The sequence below is a fragment of the Leiobunum rupestre genome, chromosome 3 (genome assembly GCF_980474605.1).
Source record: "Leiobunum rupestre chromosome 3, qqLeiRupe1.1.hap1, whole genome shotgun sequence".
Lineage (NCBI taxonomy): Eukaryota > Metazoa > Arthropoda > Arachnida > Opiliones > Sclerosomatidae > Leiobunum > Leiobunum rupestre.
Window position 1 is genome coordinate 38,850,282 of NC_143386.1, and position 27,816 is coordinate 38,878,097.

The 27,816-nt window shown below is 38.4% G+C and overlaps 1 protein-coding gene across 4 annotated transcripts in view; it reads right to left on the reverse strand.

The window, feature by feature from the left end:
• LOC149951727 (uncharacterized) overlaps positions 1 to 27,816 on the reverse strand; it is a 143,217-nt gene that overhangs the window by 12,857 nt on the left and 102,544 nt on the right. For 3 of the 4 annotated variants that reach the window (XM_090168169.1, XM_090168171.1, XM_090168168.1), the window contains exons 6-10: positions 21,515 to 21,668; positions 20,625 to 20,855; positions 20,318 to 20,554; positions 19,009 to 19,137; positions 5,446 to 5,704 (exon numbers count right to left, since the gene is read on the reverse strand). In XM_090168169.1, coding sequence (XP_090024295.1) covers positions 5,446 to 5,704; positions 19,009 to 19,137; positions 20,318 to 20,554; positions 20,625 to 20,855; positions 21,515 to 21,668 — 1,010 coding nt within the window. The remainder of the gene's footprint in view (positions 1 to 5,445; positions 5,705 to 19,008; positions 19,138 to 20,317; positions 20,555 to 20,624; positions 20,856 to 21,514; positions 21,669 to 27,816) is intronic. The other variant, XM_090168170.1, reaches the window with a different exon arrangement.

Sequence of the window (27,816 nt, forward strand, 5' to 3'; positions counted from 1 at the left end):
ATAATAATTAACTAGGCTAATACCTAAGGCACCACCTTAGGCCTAAGTCATCAAGCGACTTTTAAATCCATTAATTCAGGTGGCCGGGTTACAAAGCGTTGGAGGGTGGTGGCAAGCTCTTCAAGCCACGCGAGGCAACGGCTCCCTACACTAACTATTACCGTTAACATCAACAAGTGTTTATGGAAGGGGAAACCGAAGAACTCGGGGGAAAACCCCTCTAACCAGTGAGGAGAGAACCTTAAAACTCAACGAGTTTTTCACCAGCTACTTTTGTTGCGATTCGAGAGTGCTAACCACTTCGAAACCCCAAAAGTACTTCGTTTCCATAAAACACATCGGGATGGTTATTGACAGCAAAGTTCCCATCAAATTGATCACATCCCGTTAGATTCCTTAAGGTTTATTTACATGGCTAACGTCACCAAAACCCTATACGCTAGGAGCGACAAACACAGCACCCGACACAAGGAGAACGCAACCCGTCAAAAGTCGTGCATTTTCTTTCGTACAGTTTTCATTGGTTAGACGCTTTAGCGCCTGCTGCCGCCAGAAGGGGAAAATTCGGAAATTGTCTCCCCCCCGCCCGTAAAACGCTCAGCGTAAAGGATCGTCCAATGAAATTTGTACACAACACCGCGTTAGCGTGTTTAAAGGCTAGCTGCGTTCTCCTTGTGTTTGTTGCTCCTAGCTATAAGCGTGCTTTTACTGGTCACTAAATAGTCCATGAGTCAGAGGAAATATTTAAGATTTCTAGTTAGGGTATCACGTAAAACGCGTTATGACAATCTCGATCGCCCAGATATACAAAATGGCGACCGATTCAAGATGGCGGACGTTGCCTTTTTGGTCTAGAGTAACTACCGATGAAACCAACTTTATTCAATAGATGAATAGAGAAATAATATCGTTAAACTAACGGTTCATCGTAAAAATTAACAACGCTACTTTACACTTTTAAATGATGGCTTTTAAAATTGATTTTGCGCGTGAAAATACATGTACATGTTATGGTCAAAAAAGCAAGAAAAAAGGCTGTTTGCCCAAGACATGTAGTGGCACGGTCGCGCGCAAAAACGTCATTTCAAATTCGGTCAATTGAATCCCAGCACGGTTGCCACACGTCAGGGAAATCAGGGAAAAATCAGGGAATTTAAAAATAGGCCTAAAAGGTCAGGGAATTTTAAGAATTGGAAAAAAATCAGGGCATTTAAAAATGGGCCTAAAAGGTCAGGGAATTTTAAGAATTGGAAAAAAATCAGGGAATTTAAAATTTAGGCCCAAGTCATCTAGCGACTCATAATGCCTTAAGCAGGTGGCTGGGTTACAATGCGTAGGAGGGTGGTGGAAAGCCCCTCATGCCACGCGAGCCAACCACTCCCTACACTCACTATTACCTTTAACCACTACAAGTTTTTATGAAAGGAGAAACCGAAGAACTCGGGGGAAAACCCCTTAAACCAGTGAGGAGAGAACTTTCAAACTCAACGCGGAAGGAGTTGTTCCGAGTTTCATCCAGTGTCACAATCTGGGATCGAACCCGGCTCCTCTTGCTGCGAGGCGAAAGTGCTCACCACTCCACCACCCCACAAGAGACCTAGTATTTCTAACAACGTCGTTAGAAAATGATTTATCGTTTTTGTATAGGTTTCCTTGAGTAAAATCGTATCTTACATTGTAAAGACCAACGTCAGTGGAAAAAAAATCAAATTAATTAAATCAGGTAAAATTAACAAGCGCAATATAAGTAAGGAATAATTGATTAAAAAGTCGTATCTCAGGGGGTGTTTTTTATGGCGGCAAATTTCTTAACTTGGCGTAACCCTTGGCCAAGCACTTCAAAGGCATTAAGGGGCTCGTGCAATTAAGCCTTGGCGGGGCATTGGAAACGAGGCGTACGGCTGTCATCGGTTCGCCATACCGTTCTCTCTCTCCGATGAAGTGGAGGTCGCCAAAGCAGAACGCGATTAGCTTCTAATTGCTTAATTAATAACTAGAAATCTAACGCGAATCCGCCCCCGATGCCCTTAGTCAATTAAGACCAGAGTTTTGCCGAATTAGAGCAGAATCCGGGGGATATTCTATCGACATTTGGGGCCGTTTTCGAGTCTCGCAGACGGATTGAAACTATCGAAATCTTTCGACGATTTTCCCAATCCGCTTTATTATAATAATAAGATTTACAACATAGGATAACTCATTTCAAATGGGATAATTTTGGACTTTGGTTGAAACGCAAATATTAGATCTTAGTGGTGGATACTTCCTGTCGTCAATGGACGATTTTCGTCTCGACCCGGAAGATGGTCATATCGACCCGGTAAATGGTCGTTTAGACTCGGAAAATGATCATATCGACCCGGAAGATGGTCATATCGACCCGGTAAATGGTCGTTTAGACTCGGAAAATGATCATATCGACCCGGAAGATGGTCATCTAGGCCTGGAGATGGTCATCCTGACCTGGAAAATGGTCATATCGACCCGGAAGTGGGTCATATCGACCTCGAAAATGGTCATATAGGCCTGGAAATCGTCATCTCGACCCGGAAAATGGTCATATAGGCCTGGAAATTGTCACATCGACCTCGAAAATGGTCATATAGGCCTGGAAATCGTCATCTCGACCCGGAAAATGGTCATATAGGCCTGGAAATTGTCACATCGACCTTGAAAATGGTCATTTCGACCCGAAATATGGTCATCTCGAAATATACTAAAATCTTATAATCAAAAATAACTGCTATAAAGAGGGCAATCTCGATTTTCAAAATGGCGATCTGTTAAATTGTACAATGATACTTTGGTCTATTTTTAAAACTATTTGTAAATCTTATGTTAACTGTGGTCTGTTAAAAGGTTCGGCTACATTGAGAAAGATGCCGGTGGTGGTGCCTTTGGTATTAACTTATCAATAACCAAGAAAGTATTTAGGGTCCTAAGAAGTGAAACGAAACATAAGTTCTTACTTTAATGATATCATACTCCATAGAATAGTGGGGTGGCACCTAGTAGCAACAAACACAGCACCCCACACAAGGAGAACGCAACCCGTCAAAAGTCGTGCATTTTCTTGTGTACAGTTTTCATTGGTTAGACGCGTTAGCGCCTGCTGCCGTCGGAAGGGGAAAATTCGGAAATTGTCTTCCCCCCGCCCGTAAAACGCTCAGAGTAAAGGCTCGTCCAATGAAATTTGTACACAACACTGCGTTAGCGTGTTTAAAGGCGAGCTGCGTTCTCCTTGTGTTTGTTGCTCCTAGGTGGCACTTTCACCTCGCAGCAAGACAAGAAGAACCAGGTTCGATCCCAGCTTGTGGCACTGGGTGAAAACTCGGAACAACTCCTTCCGCGTTGAGTTTGAAAGTTATCTTCCCATGGGTTAATGGGGTTTCCTCTTTCCGTAAAAACTTATTTAGGTGAACGGTAATAGTAAGCCTAGGGAGCTGTTTACTCTCGTGGCATGAAGGGCTTGCCACCACCCTCCTACGCATTGTAACCCGGCCACCCGAATGAATGGCCTAAGATGGTGCCAAGGATTATTATAGCTGATTATTATAATTATTATTCGAATGCACAAACATTAAAATCAGAATGTAACACCACCTAGATTTTTGATCTTCAGTATTTACGACAAAATAATGAAAATGTTTAACAATTAAAACTTATTTATAATTTATTATAATTGTTCTTATAACAAGAATTTACGCTTACACGATAAAAGAATCAATTGATAAATACGATATTGTAATATGTACAATTTACAAAAATATTGTTGAAAAAAGGGTTCATTCTATCACAAAAAGAAATAATTTTTGAAACCTTCAGAAGGCGCTGCACACTGATTGTTTTTCTGAAAGTATAAGAGCATTGTCTCTGTTCACCGTTCTTAGATACCTAAATACGTTCTTGACGCAATAAAAGGCCATTCCGACTCTAAACACGTCTTGGTACTGAATCTTCTCCTTGAGATACTCTCATGCCGCCTAACACACACGCACGCATTGCAAGGAAGTAAATTCGGGCTAGTATGTTTTTCTAGTCGATTAAATGGATAAATTGCCAAATTTCACGCGGATTAGGCAGACATTAGTAAAAACGCGTTAGGTAACTATTAGGAGCCTAGAGGCCTAATTTGTTAAATATACGTTACTTACAAGACTGGGATATTTGCACATACTATTAGCAGAACGAGTAATTAAATATTTTTACTTTCTTTCTAGTTGTCCCCCTCCGTAAAGAATTAGGGCTCGTTTTTATGAAACGCTAAGCCTCGGTGCGGTCGCCGCTGAGTGGTTTCGACTCTACACGACACCACAATCGTCTCGTTTTCGCTCACGTTCGTCATTAGCCTTAATTAGATCAGAGTCAATCCTACCTGACGTTTTTATCCCCCCCTTCCTCTGGCAGGCTTAAGGCGCCCTCTTAGAGTCATTTCGACAGCCCACTAATTACGTAGAGCTTCCACGCGCCCTCCTCCTATTAAGCCTGTAAACGACAGACCGGATGAAAAGCCCGCTCGAATTATTCGATTGGCTGCTCATGCAAAACGGTCTCAACCGTATTTTCTACCGGGAAAATAATTTTACGCGCCGTGGGTGTAGTAGGACTCGCGATGGAGATAATGAGTGCGGTTTAGACTTAACTAAATAATACGATTTTTGAATTATTTAGCATGAAATGTTTTTAATATACGGTAAAAATAAATATTATTTATTAACCGATTATTAAACATCTTAATTATTTTATTCAGTTAATTATTTTTCAGTTCAACTATAGGTGGTTTCTTTTCGCCTGTTATCAGACTAAAAGTGTACTCTTTTTGCCCTAAAACGTTTTATTCGCCTGTTCCGGGGATGTTAGTTACTATATGCTCCATAATATCTTCGCTTGTTCCGGAGTATTTGGGAAACTCTTTTACTCCTTCTGAAAGGAGGTGTAAAGAGAGTAAATCGTATTTTGTCGTCTGCTAGCCAGAATTTATCTGCTAAAAAGACCACAGGCAGCCATTTCGGAATAAATTTTCACTCCGACTTGAATTATTCGCCACCACAGAATCGGAGTAAAATGACGTCGTAGCGTTACTCTTCTTACCCTACTCTGAAATCCCAGAACAAGCGAAAAGAAACCACCCTATATAGCAACGGAGTATCCACACAAATGGTCTACCGAATGTGGTAGCAGGTTTGGAAAAATGGTTATAGTGGAAGTACCGATGCAAGTTTTAGACATAACTACATCAATATTAATTCCCACCCTCGCATAAATGACTATGATAAAATTGCTAGCGATTTTTAAACCAAAACGACATTGCAAATCACAAATTCAGGTTGAATGCAGTACCATCATCAGCCACTAAACTATGCACAAAATACGGAACAAGCTCAATGCAAAATGTATTGAAATATCGAACCACTAAAACGATAAAGAAAAGTATCGTAGACTCACAGCTTTTGTGGTTTGAGGTCGGAACAAGACTTGCTAAGAGAGCGGGTGAACTTCAAGTAGGTCTTGTGGACTCTGCAATGGCAAATGGCCACCACCAGGATGACGATGAAGCAAGCCCCGGCCAGGGTGGCCGCCGCGATGTAAATGTTGTGCAGGTGTTCCAAAGGTGCGCTGGCCGGACCCACCGTCACCCCTTCCGCCGAGTGCACCGCTGTGTCCTCTAACGTGTGGGCCAGCGGCTTTGGCTGGTACACCAATTCTGGTAAAAGAAACGATACAATTACAATTAAAGTGTCGGTTGCACGATATTTTTACTATGGATTAGTGTTGTTAATTTGTAGGAAAAATAAAACACGGTAAATTTTCCTCAAATCGGAAAAATAACAAATTGAAACATAAATTCCTTTTTAAAGGTTTTAAATGTTTTAAACGTTTTACCGATATAAAATGTCTAATATCAGTAAACATGCTACAAAACATTAATAGTGTTACATTGTTAATCAGTTTAAACTAGTCTAGAGGTTTAGTTTTAATTTGCTAAATCTCGATTTTAATCATGATTTTAATCAGTTGATTTAAATCTCGATTTTAATCAGTTGATTTAAATCTCGATTTTAATCATGGTTAAATAGTGATTTAAATCCGCCAACCCTGACACGCACAGACGATATTACTCCTTTTTCCGTATAGAGGGCCATTAACAAACGTTTTTATGCCAATCAATAAACTTCTACGCGACCGGAACATTCCTGTTCGTTAATTAATCCATGGTCTCAGCAAAAACATAAAGAATTGTCAAATTAAGTTTTCTAGTGTCTGATTTTCTAGACATAAATGTCTAATAGTAGTTGTCCATTTACATTATAATATGGGCTAATACCTTATTTGGTAGCGCAGGACTCACGACGACTATAATATACTTTAGAAGAAAGACGAATGTTAGATTTATGCTTACTATTTTGGTTTTGTAAATAATTATATCCCAACATCTATTTCCTCATCGTGTAGCTTGCTTTACAAGTAATATACTAAAATGCATACACTATTTTCTTTAGGCTTTAGCAACACAAAAATATATCAACGCTAAATTCACAGAACCTAGAGATCTAGTCGCTTAAAAATAAAAGAGCAATTTCGGTAAAAAGAGGGCACACGACGAGGAAATCAAAGTTTGGACAGCAGTACATTAGCCGTAGTGCGTCAGATCTGCTGAATAGCTTAAGTGTCATCCTTTTTCGTCGTCGTGTATTCTGCTTTACCAAAATGCGACTAAAATGAAGCCAACATTTTCTTTGATGTCCCAACAGCTATTTACTAAACGATTTTGAAGAGAAAACTTCTATAAACATCCAGACGTTCGCTTTTTTAAATTTCGGGAGTTGAAGACCATGGCAAAATGGAGCATCGACGTTAATGCATCGGAAATAAGGCGATTTCTCGTACCTGTAGGGATATATACAATCTATGCTAAAACTGTCTAAGGGGTCATCCATAAATTATGTATCGCAATAAGGGGTTTCCTACAAGCGTTATCACGAATTTATTCATTTAAATTATTATAATTTAAACAAAACGCGGCAAGAATATCTAATAACTCTTCTCTTAATGGTGTGAATATCTTAATGATATAAAAATGTTTCAGTCATATGGTAATTTTTTATTTTTATTTATTGAGACGAGCATTGATGCAATCCACAATGTGAATACTTTTTTTTCCGTACATGATGGAAGTTCTTGATAAAGTAGGACACGCGAAAACGTCATTTTTAAATCAGTGTCTCCCAAATATTTTTCTTCTAGGAACCCTTTTCTATACGAATCATAATCCGCTGAGCACCAACAGAGTAAGATCTACAGAGGCGTAGCTTCGATTTTCAATGGGGGGGGGGGGGGGCGTCTAATCTTGGATAAATAATAGTAGCCCTTATGAAAATGACTCGATCCAATCTCTAAATTTCGATCTACTGGAAACAGTTTGAATCCAATTCTGTTTAGATCAAATAATTTGGATCAAATTGGAATAAAATTGTTTCAAATACTAAACCTTTTGGATTCAAAATTTGATCACAGTTCAATTTGGATCTGCCCAATTTTTGATATAGTTTTGTAATCAAGTAAGTTCTACCATTTTCGTAAGGGAGTTCCTACTTGGATATATCACTCTAGCGTTCCGCGTGCATTTGCATTTCCTAAGTGTTTGTTACTGGTTCTGCCTTGTAGAAGGCTACGTGTTACGGGAGTTTCGGAAATTCTCCTTTAACTTCGCCGAAGCGGCGCTGCTGTCGCAAAAGCCATATGCTTGTCAGGTTTTTTCCTAGTGATATATCCAGGTAGGAACAACAATTATTAATCCAAGGTCTAATGTTGGAAATAAATTTCTTAAAGCTTAGAGGACTAAATGTTAACTTCCGCTAATAAACCATTTGACTTTGGATTTCTATTGCAATTTATCGTATCACAGTTTTAAATTATTCTTAGAAATACAGAAGTTACTACTAGTTACGATATTAATTTTTAAAGGGGGTGATCAGTTTATTATTTGAGACCTTCGGGGGGGGGGGGGGGGGATCGATCGACGCTACTGGAAAATTTGAAAACCAAAACCAACAAGGCCACAAATTTTACTATTTGTACTAATTTTTTTTCACAACACTAATTATTTATAACGCTTTTAACAGTTTAATTTATCTCAGTATTTATACTCAAGGGCTCGCCAAGAACGAAATAAAATTTTAGAATAATCTAAAAATGAGGAAGCTCCAATTAAAATATAAGAAAATGAATACACCCCTGGAATCACCTGAGAAGGTTAAAGGGTAGCAGAGTTTAGGAACCGCTGGTTTAGATAATGTCAGGGTTATTCGACTTTAGCAGGTTGGATTACCAGTAATAGAAATGCGTGTCCCATCAATAAATCAAACCTCCTCCACTTGGAGGGGGATTAAATGTTGCTAGAAGCTTGTGAAGAAAATAAGAATACAATGGTGGGGTCAATTAATTTTGAAAATAATTTAATAAAATTTATTTACTTTCACAACTTAGGAAATATATACATTATCCTTAAATATTTATTTAAAAGTTAGGTTTTCTTTACCCCATGTAAATAACCTAGATGGCGCTTCTTTGCAATTTCGATGAAATGTAGGTAATTAAGGGGAAGCAGGTCTGTTTTATGGACGCCATTCGAATGCTACGGTAATCGAATCTACTACAATTGAATAACCATGATATTATCATCATAGAAACTGAGGCAAAAACAGTATATTTTATATTGGTTACATTTTATTCATTTGTGGGTTAATAAAATGGCAAAGTACGGTTGCTCGCCAAAAACAGGCATACCAGTGGCTTTATGCTTGTCTGCGCAATTCAGGGGTCCATCTTTAGTCTTTACTTGTTTTATGTCAGACGATCTAGGTCTATATATTTTTTTAGTCCTTGTGCGTTTAAAATTAGATAAAGCTAAAACGAACCATCCAAGGAAGTTCAAACTTAAATACCACTGGGACTTTTATGGCGGTAAAAGCAGCAACGAAAATCAAAAATAACTATTCGTTTAAGCTAAAAACATATTATACCATTAAAATACTTTATCGTAAAGGGAATATAAAAAAATAAAGAAAGGTTATCAGGGAATTTATTGTAAATAGCCCAATAAGTGTATTTTCGGACGTTCTTTACTTCTGCCTCACGATATTATTGGGAGTAGTAGGTGACAAGACTTCGCAAATTTGGTCTGGACAATACTACATTGAAATGAAAGTATATATAGTAACTCTGAATGCAATTTAGAATGTTTGTTGGTAAATTTGTTCGTTCGTTATACCATTTGAGTAGGTATCATATCAATTTCCACCGTGATTAGTTGGGAGGCAGGGGTTACGGGGGCAGCAACCCATAGATAAGGAAAATACACTATTTTTTCAAAATCAGTGTAAAATTGGAATGTAGTATTGTCCAGATAAATATTTGTCATCGTGTATCCTACTACACACAAACATATTATGATAAAGAACTTTCGTATTTGCTATAGGATATTTTGAAATAATTAAACGTCGGCGTTTGTAAATTTTCACGACTATTTAAAACTATTAATTTAAGAAAATTTAACTTAAGCGAAAAATCTTAAATATCCATCTCCCTTTAAAAATCCCGGTAACGCTAACTCGCGACGGAATAAAAATGGCATAAAAGTCAGGAACGTCATTTCAGGATTTTACAGGAGGGGGCAGAACTATAGAGCTCCGGAAAACCAGTTTTTTAAAAGGACAAAAACCCATCAAATTTCATATTTTTGGGATTTTTAATCGAAATAGTTATTGCATATTTGCTATTGATTTTCAGGATAATAGCGAGAACCAAAAATTTCCCAAGATATGCATGAACATTTTAAGATCATAGAAATCCAGGGGGGGGGGGGCAATGCCCCCCTTGCCCTACCCAAATGACGTCCCTGATAAAAGTTCTCATTAACTATGTAAGTATTAAATAAATATAACGGGAAGACCTACTTCCAACATTTTACAGTAAAATAGCCAAATTCCCCTTTTCTGGTTGAAATATAATAAAGTATAACGCGTAAAGTTGAAAACAAGTGCGTATTTTCATTTCTGATTTGGGGACCATGATTCCTGATGATAAATTGCACGTGAACTTTTCAACTTTGGCACCGTTATTTTCCCCCTATTTATTCCCCGACAAACATTCTTATACTAATGGCACCTTCAACCTTTTCGATTCGAAAAAGAGGTGCAGTAGGGCGCGCGAAGAGCAACGAAAAGAATTTAGTCAGAAGGCGTTGGACCGACTGAAAAAGGGAAAATAAATTCGTATTTTTTTATCCCACTCGCCAGTCCAAGGTCTATTGGCAGTCTATGCTGTCTCTACCTCTTCTTCTAGAAGTGAACCAGACACCTCCTCACTTTATCCTCTAGCTGTCCGTTTTTATATAGAGATTTATTCAAAATGCTTTTAGAACAGAAAAAGAATAGGAAAAGTGGGACTCGCGAACAACAAAAGAAAAAGAAAACGGGATATAGACTAATGCGAATGAAAAGTTCGAATCGGTTCTTAATATAAACACGGAATTTCGTTTTTCGCCATAGTTGGCGTCAACTGTTTTTTTAGAATATCTCTTCAACTAGCGCCATCCCGCGGCGCTGTGGATAACTAATATTGTGAGTTTTCTCTCTTCGGGGCAAAAATGAATTGGAATGAAAAGTTCGAATCGTTTCTTAATATAAACACGGATTTTCGTTTTTCGCCATAGACGGCGTCAACTGGATTTTTATTTATAGAAGATATCTTCCAATAGCGCCATCTCGCGGCGCTATGGGTAACTAACATCGTTATTTTTCTATCAATGGAATAAAAAATCCGTATAAAGTTAAATAAAAAAATAAGTTGGCAAGTATAGTATAATTTGAAAGGCTAAAGCTTTTGTTTTTTTCATTTTATAATAGCAGAGCTAACTTAAATAATAATACACACTGATAAAAAAATCTATTTAAATTAATTGGCTTTTATATGCCCCAAAAGCAATTTTCGACAAATAAACTAATAGATCGAATCATAAGTAAAAAGCCCATTCATAAAATTGCATCGTTCACCAGCGCTCCTACCGAGAGAATGGGGAAATATTTCCAATCAAATAAAACGTTAGATGTCGAGCTAAATATGATAAGCCTAATGTCGTTCTCTTATTTGCCAAAGCATTTAATATTTGGGTGGAAATTTTTCGGATATCAGGCACCGTGGCGCTACAAGCAAGGCTGCTTTAAAACAACCAAGCGCGCAATCTAGATTCGGGTCCAGTAGTTTATTTGTGAAACGCTGCTATTTTGAGTTCTTGGAGTAAACACCTCGAAATAAATATTGCAAATGTTATAAATGCTGAACATACTCCAGCTCAAAATGAAAATTAATAGTTTTTGGGTTACGTGAACTTTTCCCCTACTTGTAGAATGAAATAAGCTACGAAGACGAAATTTTAAGATTTTACCTCTGAACCGAGATATTTGAGGTCGAAAATAATTAAGTTTACGCAAGAATGTATGTATTTATGAAGACGATTTATAACGCTGTTTCGAATCCCACTCACGCATTTCAAAGCTTATAGAAACTGATAGAAGATGTCGCATCACTCGACTCTTTCAAATATTATCAGGGTTTCTATATTTCAAAGTAACATTACGAATCCCGTTAGATATGAGTGGTTTGAGCTTGAAGGGAATATAACTTAACGTATTTGATGTGGAACACCAACGTTTGCAGCTCTGGCCTATCTTGCCTTTGGCTTTAAAAATGGTTGGCGCCACTATACAGGGAAATTTGAGAAATTGAAGGGGTCTTCCATAAAGATTGCTTTGCAGGTTATATTCGCTTTAAGGGGAGACGGCAGACGACGCTATGACGTAGAGGAAGTGAGTCTTCACAATGAGTACGTTCAGTTTCTTACTAAAGCTTTTTCGCGTTTCCGAATAGACGTCACGCTGCTCATCGAAGTCATCGGTGACGTACTATGATTTAATGTTATTTTCCAATAACGCACTAAATGCGATACCCTCAGTAACTTGTTTAATATAATTTGGATTGTTTTTTTTTCAAATTAATACCATCTAGGAGCAACAAACATAGCACCCGACACAAGGAGAACGCAACCCGTCAAAAGTCGTGCATTTTCTTGCGTACAATTTTCATTGGTTAGACGCTTTAGCGCCTGCTGCCGTCGGAAGGGGGAAATTCGGAAATTGTCTTCCCCCCTTTCCGTAAAACGTTCAGAGTAAAGGCTCGTCCAATGAAATGTGTACTTGCGTTTGTTGCTCCTAGATACCATTTAATTACGAAAAATCATGTTTGGCATTAATTCTTTAATTTTCTTTGTCCCAGAAAGTAAAACAGACGACACGCTTAAATTAAAGTGACGTAAATTTACAACTTTATACGTCACAGTGCTCTATCCAATGACTGTTACTGTTGTGGAAGGCCCTGATGAGAGGTAATAAACAATAAGAATTCTATGTAAATTCGTATGATCTGGTCCACCGCCTGAGTGCGCCACTGTACTGAACACGGCCAAGGTAAGATAAAGGGAAATTTAACCCCCTTGACATTGGGAATCGACCTATTGTCGTACTCTTGGAAATATTTTAATAAAAATAATAATCAGCTAGGCTAATACCCAAGGCACCAACTTAGGCCCAAGTCATCGAGCGACTTTTAATGCCTTTAAATAAGGTGGCCGGGATACAACGCGTAGGAGGGTGGTGGCAAGACCTTCACGTCAACAGCTCCCTACAAAGAAGTCCTTTCAGTAACCGCAAAGCGATAAACAGTTACTAATACCGGATTACTAAGAAAGCGTCGGCGCCTATCATAATCCTATTAGGGCCGTCCGCATTAATTTCTGACCAAATATACGAGCATCATCGGATACGAATTACAATCCCGAATCAAGTGTCACATCTTAGAAGGCCTCCCACCACCTCGTCTGGAATAAAATATTGACCATCCACCCATTTCTCACTACGCGGAGATTGCGGACCCTTGACCAAAAAGGAGAAAATTGGGGATCGGAACCCGCGGAAACCCAACACCTAGTTATAACCCTTTAAGCCTAAACAAACTTCACCCGTCCGTCGACCTACGACTATAGCCCGAGGTTAAGCTTCCCGGCAACTTCGGCGATAAGCACTTTTCGAGCAATAAAACGAGGTTGTCCTCCCGAAATGCTTTTAAGGCACCGAGAGGGGGAAACTTACGCTAAGCCTCGCTCCTCGCTTTGGCCACGACTCGAATCGAAGGGAAGAAATATCGCGGAGGGGTCAGTCCACTCACTGGCCACTGGCGGTAGCTACCCGAAGGCACTCACTTTCGCGGTGGAGCTTTTTCTGCCGAACTCTTCCCACTGGTCCGCTTCTCTCGAAACACAAACGCCAAAAAAAGAACCGTTTTTTCATCCTGTCTAGCGTGCTTTTTCTCCTTTTTTATTATTTAGAACTTACGGAAGACCACTTTTACCAGTATTGACCCAAAATACCCGCCTGAAATCCCACGTAATCTGGTTTCGAGATTTCAGTGACATTGTCAAAATATTGAGAATAACAACAGGGTTCGTACAAAATTTCCGGAATTAAATTCCCTGACATTTCCAGGTTTTCCCTGACTAAATTTCCAAATTTCCCTGACCATTTTTGTAGAATAAATTTATGTTTTGAGGTAAAATCTTGAAAAATGTTAATTATGTATTTTTAATACATTTTTCAAAAATTTATTTGCCGGATTTGTTTTTGGGGTCATTTTAAAATTCCCTTACTATTTCGGACCATTTTAAATTTCCCTGACTATTCCCTGACCATTGGGAATCATTTTCAAATTCCCTGACTTTTTCAGGTTTCCCAGGTATTCCAGGTCGTGTACGAACCCTGAACAAGATCGTATTTATTTATATCAAAAGTGGAGATGACTTCGTACAAAACGTCTCACTCTCGCTTGTCATCAGGCTGAGAAATAAGGAATATTTTAAACTGGACCTGTGGCCAGTAGAGCCTAGGTAGTTTAATTAAAAAACTGGACACTGGCCACTTACCATTTTTAACCTTCAAAATCAGGCTTTCATCATTTATTGTCCAATTATCTATTCTTGACAATATGTGCTATAGACCCGACTCTGAGAGAGAGACTGTTTATATTTCTTTTTGCTAAGTGCTAAATTATCTTTTTCTATACTGTGTGTAGAATGTAGAGTAGATAGACTCACGACACCCAGTCACCCACCCATACACACAATTGACACCAGGCCAAGCACGCTGCACACAGCATAGAAGCATAGACCAAACAATTTTAGGGATTACTATAGTATTTTTTTAATGAACTAAAATCTTGAATAGAAAAACTCTGAATTAATTAAGTGGTCACCAGGGCCACTAACACCCCAACTTACCCAAGCATTTAATTTTTAAACTAGCCCAGCTAATTTTTAAACTGGCGATTGGTCTGTGATAGTGCCTTATTTCTCACACTGCTTGTCATGATATTTTTTTAAGCATAAATAATAGCAGACAACGCGTAAATTTTATTATCCAATAAGAACTCTAATCGCGAAACCACGGAATTTTTAAAGAAAAGTAGTACAGTCAGAAGCAGCGTTGCCAGACGTACGATAATTATCGTACACCTCGATAATTTCGAGATAACTTTTGGGACATATGATACTTTCAATGGCGTTCTATATCAGGGGCGTAGGAACGTTCTAGAAGTTGGAGGGGGCAAAGAGAAACGAAAAAGGGTCTAAAGAATGGTTTTGAATTTTTAATGGTGTGTAGCTTCTCCGAGTGCATGTGTACTTTTTACTACTATGTGAATTGGTGGGAAAAGACTGAAAATTAAACACAGTTGTGGTTCTATAAGCTTTATACGCGTTTAAAATGAGCATTTGAGCCTTTTGAAGATCAAAACAGTCCAAAAAGTTGGAGGGGGCAATAACATTAGTTGCCCCTCCCAGCATAATTCTAGGGAGGGGCATTGCCCCCCCTGCCCCCCCCGGTTCCTACGCCCCTGTTCTATATAGTACGCAATTTTCAATAATTCAGTTCACGCGTACGATAATGTACGATAATTGTTTTTATTAGTTGAAAACCAGTTAAAATTGCGACTTTTAAACATATGTTTTCAATCGGTCGAACTTTCAGTGTTATTAAAAATTTTATTAAACAAATTGAATGTTAGTATCTCACACAAAATTGTAATTTATCACCAGTTTTCAGGAATACGATAATATTTTCTGAGATCGATAATTTTTTGGGTGTGGTACGATAATTTGAGTTTAAGGAACTGGAAGGTCAACCCGGTCCCGGTGTTATTCATTATTATAGCGAAAATTGTTAGGTTGTAACGTTTTGGCGTGACATTGCAAAAATATTGATAATAACAAGATCTTGTATTTATGAGAATGGCTGTGTTGAGAAGATTTTTAGCGTTGCTTCCAGTTCCCCATCAAAAATATCAAATCAGATGTTTTAAATAAAAACTCTTCTGCACTTTTTAAATTTCGTTGGTGTTGCTTTCTTAAAATAAGTATATTTGTGCTTAAATTCTTTATTATTATAAAGTTTTTAATTTGTTTTCTTTTTCTGACAAAATATATTGCTAATATAGGTAGAGCCTAGCGCCGCCGATATTTTATCTGGCGCCGAACCGCCGCCCCGATAAATTTTGATCCCATTGCCGATTTTTTTTTAGTTTTCTACATAACTTTATTTTTTTCCTTCAAAAAAATTTTGGATTTATTTTTAAAATTTTCAAAAGTGGGGAGAAACGTTTACCCCTTCGCGCCACCGCCGCCAACCTTAAAGGGAGTATAACCTTTTCAGTAATTTGGGGCAATACATAATTCCCTCCCCTCATTTTTCTAATCACTTGTTATACGTAGTGTGAAATACAGTGGTTTTTGAGTAATTATCCCACTAAAGTATCCTCGCTTTGGTAGTGCTTGAATTTCTCATATCTACTAGAACGCCTTTCGTGAATCTAAACCCACGTACCTCATTATTAAGAAATTATATTTGAATAAATATCCAAACTATAACGAAAATAGTTCATTTATAGTTCGGATATTGTTGTTTATATGTTAATTAAGGGTGCATTTAAAAAATAAACATTGAATATGAAACAATAAAGGTTTCAAGTGAGAAAACCTCTGCAGGGCGGGCACGCGCTTCCTATAATATAAGAATTGTGTGTTTCTACTATCGTTCTAGACTAGCGCCATGAGCGAGAAAAGAGAAAAGCTAAGGCGCGCCCTACCAAACAAGGAGGGTTCTACTCCCTTTAATCAAATCGGCGATAAATGCTCTAAATGTAGGTTTTGAATTAAAAATTGTGTCTCGGAGGCGGGAAGTGGTGTAGCGCTATCTTTCGACTGACGGGGTAAAGATTTTAATTTATCTGACAACTACAGCCCAAGCACAATAACCATTGCATCAAAAGTGACATAATTGATTGCCTAAAAATTAAAACCCTACACCCAAAAAAACAAAATAGAATCGCCAAACCCCAAAAAACACCAAAACAAACAGACTAGTATATTATTTTTTCCCTAAGATTGCCGACACTAGGGAGTCCAATTCGCGATATGGACAAGCCAGGGGCCGCGGCAAAAAACACACACACACACAGCGAAAGTGGGTAGATGATGTAATTGAGAATTCTAGCCGGGAAATTGGTCCGAGGTCTGGCCGGAAATTGCGTTATATAAAACAGCGGGAACCGGATGGAAAAAATATTTCAAAAACAACACGCAAAGCGTAAGCCTTGGTCTTCGTAGAGACGTGTCTATATTTTTCAAAAACGCGAGATGTACCGGAGGAAAACCTTGTCGCGCCCGCGGTGTTAATAACTCTCGGTCTAGGAAATAAAACGTTTTACGATCGCCCCGTAACGCGTGTAAACCAAGGCTTGTCGAAACTCCAGCCCGAGTCCAGCCAGCCTGCCTCCGGACTCGCGACGGGGACCCGATAAAGAGAGCGAGCGTCTGGACTGGTTTATTGCATTTTATACGGAACTTTTCTCGTCGATGGAAACTTGTTGGATATTTAATAACGTTGTTAAGGGGCCAGCCAATGTTTACATTGGTTGGTAGATTTTAAATCGAATTAAAAACTAACTGTGGCGTAAAAGTCAAAGCAACCGCTCGTAAAATATTAACTGCCGGTCGACGTCGCAAATTCGCACGCTCGTTTTCCGAAATTAGTCTTTTCGTTGGGGCGACTAAACGGCAGACTGAATTTCAATGTCGTGTTTATGGGGATGTTCAACCTAGCGAAAATGATTGGCATTTCCGAGACATTAGATTTGAGAGCGTTAATATTAACTGGAATTAACGTTACGCGATTTTCAAAGCCAAGATGACGTACCCTTTTACTTTGACGTTTTCAATCTGGTTTTCACTATTCTAAAAACGCCGTGACGGAGAGCGTCAACGTAAACATATTGACGTTAGGCCTAATACAAGTTTTTTGTGTCGACGCTCCGAGACGGCGTTTTGATGCTAATAAAAACCAGCTTAGTGTAATGAGAAAAATGGACTACGCATTGTAACCCGGCCACCTGTTTAAGGCATTAAAAGTCGCTAGATGACTTGGGCCTAAGGTGGTGCCTTGGGTATTAGCCTAGCTGGGTATTATTATCATTACACAACGCTAGGTGTATTTTGTACTTCTACTTAATAGAGCGCGTGACGCATGGTCGGTGCCACGTTCCAAATAACACGTGACAACGAGTGTGCGTTTATTAAACAGAAGCGGGAAAGCCCCCTGGTGTTGCGTACCGAAATCTTAGAGTATAGTAAAAATCATCCTCGTCATACAGTGACAGTTGGCAACCACGATTTAAAAATTAGTTTATTTCACTAAAGCCGTTTTAAAATTCCTCTGTTGTATCTAGGACCAACAAACACAAGGAAATCGCAGCTAGCCTTTAAACACGCTAACGCTGTGTTGTGTACAAACTTCATTGGATGAGCCTTAACGCTGAACGTTTTACGGAAAGGGGGAAGACAATTTCCGCATTTTCCCCTTCCGATGGCAGCACGCGCTAAAGCGTAAAACAATGATAACGGTATGCAACAAAATGCACGACTTTTGATGGGTTGCGTTCTCCTTGTATGGGGTGCAGTGTTTGTTGCTACTAGGTTATATCGTCTGCACAGGGTATTGGCTCAACCGAGACATAACCTCAATTACCCTCCAAACAAACCAAAAACTTTCAAATTTGTTATGTTTACAACTTTACACCATTTTACCAAATATTGAAATTTTTAGTGTAGTCTACATTTTAATGCTATTTTATACATTCGTAAGACCAGTGTTATACAAAATCTTTCAACATTAAGAAATACGAAAAAATTAGCTTTTCTACACTTTCCGAGTTGCATAGCTGCATTTCAATCCATTGAAAACAAATTAAATTAAAAAACTAATTTAATTTAATTTAAAGTAGTGCAGATGAGCCTCATAAAACGACTAGTATTCTCCAAGATGGAATTTTAGAATTGTAGTAAATCAGAGTACACGATGACGAAATAATAAACAAAAATATCACACTCCTATAGGCATTTTCCCTTGTTTGTAGTATCGTCCAATAATGCTTTTATTCGTCGTGTACCCTGGTTTATCAAACATATCACACTACTATAGGCATTTTGCCTTGTTTGTAGTATCTGCCAATAACGCTTTCATTCGTCGTGTACCCTGGTTTATCAAAAATATCACACTACTAAAGGGATTTTCCCTTCTTTGTAGTATCGTCCATTAACGCTTTTATTTGTCGTGTTCCCTGGTTTATCAACAATATCACACTACTATAGGCATTTTTCCTTTTTTGTAGTATCGTCCAATAACGCTTTTATTCGTCGTGTACCCTGGTTAATCAAAGATCTAAACTGAAAGAGCTTTATCCATCATAACTACCCGCCGTAGATACGTGTATACCATAACACATTCAAAGGGATCAGGTATAGCCAAAATAGCTATTTATTTACAATGTAAATAAGAAAGAAGAGCTTACCTTCGCACATATCTCCCGTGTATCCCGGTTTGCACGAACAAAAGAACGAGTCGAGGCTGGGCCAGCAACTACCCCCGTTTTGACATGGATTTGGGTAGCAGGGGTCGTAATGCTGCGTACATCCCGGGGCTGACAAAGAATTTCCACATTAACATTCAATATGCATTTTAACAGGGTTCATACAGCTATGGGCAACCTGATTTTTTCAGTTTTTCCCACGAATGTTTCCCTGATAAATCCAGGTTTTCCCACAAATATTTCCCTGATTTTTCCAGGTTTTCCCACAAATATTTCCCTGATTTTCCAGGTTTTCCCACAAATATTTCCCTGATTTTTCCAGGTTTTCCCACGAATACTTCCTAGATTTTTCCAGGTTTCCCCACGAATATTTCCCTGATAAATCCAGGTTTTCCCACGAATATTTCCCTGATACATCCAGGCTTTCCCACGAATATTTCCCTGATAAATCCAGGTTTTCCCACGAATATTTCCCTGATTTTTCCAGGTGCATGATAAAATAAAACTAAAAATTTACAGAGTAACTCATTTCATGATTGTCATTTAAGTTAAATTTGTTCAATATTATCATACAAAAGAAGAAATTAAGTCAGATCTTTAATAAGAAAAACGTATTGATGGAAATTGGTATTCATTAGGGTAAAATTTCTGAACCCTCATAACTTCCCTGATTTCCCTAATTGTTTCTAAAAAATTGGAATTCCCCAGATATTTCCCTGACGACTCTTTCAACAATTGAATTCCACTTATATTTCTCTGACTTTTCTGTCAACAATTGAATTCCCCTGATATTTCCCTGACTTTTCTGTCAACAATTGAATTCCCCTGATATTTCCCTGACTTTTCTGTCAACAATTGAATTCCCTGAAATTTCCAGGTTCTCAAGGTTTTCCAGGTCTGTACGAACCCTGTTTGACATTTTTGCAAACATTGTTGGTCGAACTGAGGTGCTCCAAATGCAATGGGAAAACATTTTCGACAGCGTGTTGGTCCCCCACTTCGTTTGACCCAAGGGTCACGCGTCATTGACGGCTCCTAAGTCATTTACATAGCTACGAATAAGAATCTGCATTATGTATTACAGAGCAGACGGGAAGAAATTAGGATTCCACTAGAACAAGGGTGTTCAAATTTCCAATTTAAAAGGTCGACATTCTCAAGGTTAAAATCGCCCTGTTTTTAGCAGATATTTTTATTATAAGGCTTAAATATATTTTTAAGAACGATAAGTTTATAAGACCGCCACAGATGTCCCGTCAAATGAATATGACAACACATGTGGTACACTTACCATTGTATCCCGGATGGCAGATGCAGCTGTAATTATTGCCTCTGTCCACGCACTGCGCCGGCAAAGGACACGGATTAGGTAGACACAGATCCACTTTGATCTGGCACCTCCAGCCACGGTATCCCGGTCCGCAGTGACACTTGTAACCAGCCACTAGGTCTTCGCAGTTGCCTCCGTTGATGCAAGGACTCGAATCGCACTCGTCGTACTCGAATTCGCAATGATCGCCACCGTACCCTGTACCAGAAACATTTTAGAATGGTTGTACTTCCTCGAGTACAATCGGAGGTAAAGAATCTCTAATAACCGGGCAGACAGTAGCATTTGTATTTTCCAATGCCATCCTCGCAGACGCCGTGGACGCAAGGGTTAGGTTGACACTCGTTAATGTTGACCTCGCAGTCGTGTCCCGAGAATCCGGGTGGACAGTCGCAAGTGTACTCGGTGTCGTTGCCAGCGCAAGTGCCGTTATTCTGGCAGGGTTTCTTGTCGCACAGATTGACTCTCTCCTCGCAAGTCTGACCCCTGTAGCCTGAATCTCGTCGGTTGGAAACAAGAATTGCAGTGTTAAACTAAATAGCCAATCATCTCGCTTGTTAAGATTCCCGGACTACAATTATATTCTTTCGCCCACCGCGTTAGTTCTAAAGGTTTTCCTCGGAGATATACAACAAATTCCCTCATTACTCGCTGTTTGGATGCACTCCGGAGATGGCTGAGGCCGGAGAAAGGACACGCGGGTGGCCATCAATCCGGGAAACCTCCTTCGCCAAGACGTCCAAAAGTGACAACTTATGGGTCAGGCGGAGAACAAATTAGCCTGTCCTACAAATTATGGCCTACGAGACATATATACAGCCCAGCAAAACGCAACGAGACCATTCCTCCTTCATCCTCCTAATTACTAGCCACTATCTCACTGGCCCGTCCCATCCTAATCCCTATAAGAGCGACATCTAGCGAGTAGCGATAAAACAAAATAGGTCCTGTAGGGCGCAGAGAGGAAAAAAACCCTAAAGGGTGAGGATGTGTCTCTAGGCCGCCTCCGGATTAGACAGATGACTTACTTCCGACCCATTCTCTATCGCGATTATTGATTGGCTGTTAATTTCGGTACACCGGCGTCGGCCATTAGATGGCGTTGGTCGAGAGGGCGAGGCGAAAGAAAGGGGAGGCTGGATTTGGGAGTTGACTAACCGTGAGGACAAAGGCACTGATAGGTGTTTCCGAAAAGGCCTTCGGCGATGTCAACGCAGAAACCTCCATTCTGACAGGGCTTATGCTGGCAACCGTCTTTTTCTTCGCAGTAGCGGCCGATGTATCCGGGGCAGCAGTGACAGCCGAATTCCTCCTAATATTTGCAACGATGGTACGGACAGATCGAGAGAGCGGACAGCCCACAAAAAACACACAGAAAATAAACAAGATGAGAAATACCAATATCGCTCTACCAAAGAGGATCTCTCAGTGGTACCCCATCCATTATACGAGCAAAACACACGTGGAAAAGCCAGAACTAATTTACGCGAGGCAGAACCTGGGACTGCGGCTTACGGCTTCGGTGTTATGTTCAGTGGCGTAAATAGCGCCCCCGCAGACCCCGCAGCGCGAGGGGGGGCGAGAACTAAGGGGCCCCCAAACGTTTATGATTAAAATCGGTGCTATTTAAAAGGGCCCCGAGTCGTTTTTCGCGGGGGGGGGGGGGGCGGAGTTCCTAGTTACGCCACTGGTTATGTTGTTATACCGACGCCACACCAAAATTTCAAGCTCCATCTTTATTTTAAGTCTAGAGTGACATTTCTTGAAAGGAATACGAAACCTCTTTCAATGGGAAACATAAAACAATTAGTATTATTTTAACTAGTTGCAATTATTGTTGTTAATTTTCCGGAAAAAAAAAGCGGACACATTTACAGAAAATTTTCCGAAAAATAAAAAATTGAAACGTAAATAGGTGATTATGAAAAATATCGGTGGTCACGTGATTTGGTTAAGTACTACCAAGTTGAAAGTATCAAAATTGGCCCTTTTTGTAAATTCGTCTGGCTAGTTGGGCAAGGGTTAGCGAGATTTCTATTATTTCATTGTTCAATCGAAAGGATTTTTCGTTTTTCGTTTTGAGAGAAGTTTGCAAAGTCGTTAAATTAAGGTAATTGATTTATTAAATGAAATATTTTTAAATTCTATCCAAATTGATTTTAATTCATTTTCAGGAATAATGGAAACATGTATGTAAATATAACCTTGTGTCTTCTATTAAAATTGGGCTTGTTTCTTTATCAATACTTGGTCTAGAACTATAAGAAATAAAAAAATATATAATAAATTTGTTGACTTTATGTATTTTAAATAATTTAAAAAAATACTAACTTTTCAAACAATCAATCCATGGTTGGTGCTTTTTACTAAACGCGGACGACCGCGGGCCTCGGTAGGTGCAGACGAATTTAAGCAGCCGACGCTTTCATAATCACCTACTTGAATTTTAAAGTTTCGTTCCATGGTTCTATTTTAAAATGGTTAAAAATTCAATGAAGTAGCAGTTCTTTTTATCATAAATCTTTTTAACCATTATAAATTACTTTTTAAAGGTATTTAATGTTTTTAACTTTTTATCGATATAAAATGTCTAATAACAGTAAACATTAATAGTGTTACATTGTTAATCAGTTTAAACTAGTCTAGAGGTTTCGTTGTACTTTTTTAGATTCGAAAAAATGAGGCGAAAATGCTGATTTATTTAAATTTGCAAACAATATATTAGACTAATAATGGAATGAAAACTTTTTTATTTTTTCGGTAAAATACGGAAAATTTTCTGGCTTACAACACTAGTTGTAACTATTGTTTGAAATAACTACGACTGGAATTTTTCCCACGGACTATATTCGCTAGGATTTATCAACTGACACCAACGAAAACCCTGTGCTCCTTCATGGAAAGTAACTTCACCGCTAGGGGTCGCAGCTAAACACTTTTTGTGCTGCGTCACACTCCATTATTTCCTTATTACAAAAATGTAAATATTATTTGTAACGGACCATTTTTTAATTTTGTCAAAAATTTGGGCTCTTTAAAATACTGTGAGACGGTTCCAAGTTCTTCCTTACGGAAATCAGTTCTTGGAAATACCCGAACGGTCGACAACGTTTTGGTCTAGAGTAAATACAGACTGAGTAGCGATACAATTCAATAATTGAGGTTATATGACTAAATTTTAAAGAAAAACGCCAGATTAAAAAAACTACAGGTTACGAGATCCTCTCGATTGAACTAGAGTAAATGTCATTTAGTGAGGTGCATCACTGCACATTTTAAATTCACTCTGCTCGAATATTTCCAATGCACGTAGTTTCAAATTTCCCTGATATTTAAAAAAATTAAAATCCAAGAATGATAAAACTACAGGTTACGAGATCCTCTCGATTGAACTAGAGTAAATGTAATTTAATGAGGTGCATCACTACACATTTTATATGCACTCTGCACGGAGATTTCCAATACACAGTTTCTAATTTCCTTGACATTTAAAAAACAAAAACTCAAGAATGATAAAGCTACACTAGGTTACGAGTTCCTCTCGATTGAACAAATTAAGAGAAAATGTCATTGAGTAAGGTGCATCGCTACACATTTTATATACACTCTGCTCGGAGATTTACATTACATATCGACTTAGCAGCATGACGTTGTTAATACGTCAGAATTTTTTTCAATTGAAAAAAAAAGCATACCAGAATGGCGGCCATAGCCAAAGGCGTGACGTCATGCAACCAAGTCCCTACAGTTTATAAACTCCACAACAAAATGTTAAAAGCGAGGGGCAGATCATTTAGTTACAGGGTGTCCTAATAATCACGTAGGCCGCTGTAGTGCTTAGGGCGGAACGGCGGGGTACAAATACATAGTTCTATGTCCTAATAATCATGATTTCAAGGCTAAAAATTTAATAATGAGTTAAACATTGTACAGCCAAAGCTATAGATTTAATTTTAATCTAATCTAATCATACGAGGGTCTACTAATAATCATTGGAGTGAGCTGCCCCTCGGTAATCATAAGACTCCAAACATCGAGTAAACGGACACACAGAAATCAACTTCAATATTCGCCAAAAGATGGAGCCAAAACGCTTCGTCAACCCTTTTACGGGCGAGCTGACTGTCTAGTTCTCGGGGCCGCTTTGTTCAACGATAGCGGCGACTGGCGGAAAATAATAGACTTTTTATCGGTGAATAGAAGGCAATGGTTCGCGTCGAGGCCGCCGCTCGCTTTGTACGCCGTATATCGAAGTGTCACGGCCCTGGATATGTCAGCTAAGGGACCAACAGGGGACGACTAATACTTATTTTATTATTAAAGGCAATGGTCCCCTTTTATAGGGGCACGCTCGTACTCCACGAGGAAGGTTAATGTCCTAATCTTCTAATGGTCCGTGGACTCACCTTCTCTACTATCTATCGTCAATCATCGAAAGAAGCGAGTGACTATCATGGCCTACGACATCATAAACGACGGCCTCAGCACCTACCTTCTCTCAGAGGAATTTAGCTTCGCGCGCTACAGTGGCGCCATCTAGAGCTAATGAATAGACGCTTCCCAATCTAACCTACAACCGCTACTAATAGCCTCGGAAAATTACCCGACATCTACGTCTTTGGTTCGAGGTGAGGTGAACTTTGCAAAAATACCTATATATTTTTGCCAAAGTTATAATATCTTCGAAACGACTAATTAACGTCGCCTTTAAAAGCTAATGAAAAGTGAAACGCTTTCGAAGCTACCTCGTTCGCAGGTAACCCATTCAACCGTAAACTAAAACCGCTACCGAATGCCGCAAATTCCTACTTATTTTAGAGTGTTCGGTCACGGTTACGATGTTTCGCAAATATTTTAAGTATTTTTGACTCTTTCTAAGTTTCTAACATAATGTCTTCGAAAAGACTTACAGGGTTGCCATAATATTTTCAGATTCAAATTTCCTGACAATTTCCTGGCCATTTTAAGATATTTTCCCTGACTTTAAAGCAAGTGGCGGCTCTATCATTGCCACCTGTATTATGAAAAGGCCCCTGTTGTAAGAGATGGCCATGACTCAATCCGAATCATCGAAAATCGCGACTTTGCTGGAGAGTGTGGTGCCATCTATTTATGGCAAAGGAAGCTAAAATTAAAAACAGCCAAATGATAACGCCATCAGAGAGCCATTGTAGAGTATTATAGCTAGACAACTTATACTCTATATAGTGGGTTTTAACCTAAATTATACATCCCGTGTAAAAATATTGTTTATAATTGCTGTAATTTGTGTTATTGGCCAATTTACAAACGATCCAATCAACGCGAGGGGTACCTATAAGTACCGCCTTTTTTATTTCGATGCTAGCGACATCTATTGAAAAAAGAGCTATTACACGTCTAGCCGCCACTTGCTTTAAAAGGCCAAAATTAAACAGTTTCTAACTTTATATTCTACTTTTTTCAGACGTTAATAAATTTAAAGACTGGGCGCCATCTGGTAAGACTTTGGGTATTTAAAAACATACCTCAAATGGCGTTACCTCCTGTAAAAGCATCTCATCCCTGGTCAAATTCGTATTGCAGGGTAACCACAAAAAAGTTTAAAATATTTATAGAAAAAAATAATAAATTTGTAGCCGCTGGGTTGACACAATATTTTCAGATTCAAATTCCCTGTTTTCCCTGAAAATTTTAAGAAATTTTCCTTGACATTTAAGACCAAAATTAGACAATTCATAGCTTTTACATTTATCAGAAGTTAATAAATCAATTATATTTCCGTACAAAAGTTCTTTCAACGTTAAAAAACCTTTCAAGGAACTTAATAATAATAACACAATTTGCCATAGATCTTAAGTAAAATTATCTTAAAAAATGTCAAGATAAAACTAAATTCCCTGACTTTTTACAAATTCTTAAAATTCCCTGACCTTTACCTGACTTTTTAGGCCAATTTTTAAATTCCCTGTATTTCCCCGATTTCCCTGACGTGTGGCAGCCCTGACTTTTATGTTTTTGACACAATAAAGTATTTTTGGATTCTTAAAAATAATAATAATAATTAACCTAAGAAACATAGCTTTACCTGCAAATGGAAAATATCCTTTCACAGGTTCTAACGCCATTAGAGGTAAGTTTGTAAACACACAAAGTCTTACCAGATGGCGGCAGCAGTATGAATTGCCGAATTATAAATTTTGTGTTCATTTTTCTGTTTAAATTTTTCCTATGTTGAACCTTTGCTTATGGTTTTCACATAAAATGGCTTAAAACAATTTAAATTTCTATTCACACTAGCCAAACTTTTAGCAAAACATTGTTGGTGAACACCAGTCACTCCGTATGAATGCAGAAAATATTCCCACAACGTGTTGGTCACACTAACGTTTTGTGGGTCAAGTTTTAAAGCAAGTGGCGGCTGAAAACATGTAGTAGCTCTTATTTGCAATAGATGTCGCTAGCGTCGAAATAAAAAAGGCGGTACTTGTAGGTACCCCTCGCGTTGATTGGATCGTTTGTAAATTGGCCAGTAACATAAATTATAGCAATTAAAAACAATATTTTTACACGGGATATATAATTTAGGTTCAAGCCCACTACATAGAGTATAAGTTGTCTAGCTATAATACTCAACCACGGTTTATATATTTACACAGGTTAGACTACTTGTACCTTCATACGTAATAGCGTTTTGAGCTTCTTAAGTTCTTCTGACAGGCAACCCTGTTTTCTACTATGCTACTGGTACGCCCTCTAATGTATATAAACAGTACTAATTAATTTATTATAAATTAAATTTTTATAAATTTTAATTATAAATACACTAATGAGCTACCGTATTTATAATTTGATAATATGTATTTTAAAATTTATTAATTATCTACGATGCATTTAAATTTAAAATATAGGTGGCGCTCCATTTTTAAATATAAATATTATTTTAACAATAGTTGATTATAGTTCAGAAACTTTACACAAGCCGGCGCTGTAGGCGCGAAGTAGAATTTTTGAAATTCTCTAAACGCGGAAGTAGCTCATAAGCGTCCATCTCTGAGCCGAAGTAGTCTAACTTGTGTAAATATTTAAACCGTGACTCTGCAATGGCTCTCTGACGGCGTTATAATTTGGCTATTTTTAATTTTAGCTTCCTTTGCCATAAATAGATGGCACCACGCTCTCCAGGAAAGTCGCGTTTTTCGATTATAGTCATGGCCATCTCTTCTAACAGGGGCCTTTCCATAATACAGGTGGCAATGATAGTGCCGCCACTTGCTTTAAATAACGGTCATTTTTCACTACCGAGGCTACGATTAAAATATTTAAAGTTCATAATTTTCGTATACATCTTTTTGATCACACAAAACCAAATATTAATGTTAAACACCATTATTAATATAAATTGCATACTTTGTAGTAAAATAGGCATTTTTTAAAGAATTATCTTCGCCGTTTAATGAGTTTATTCTTGACCACATTTC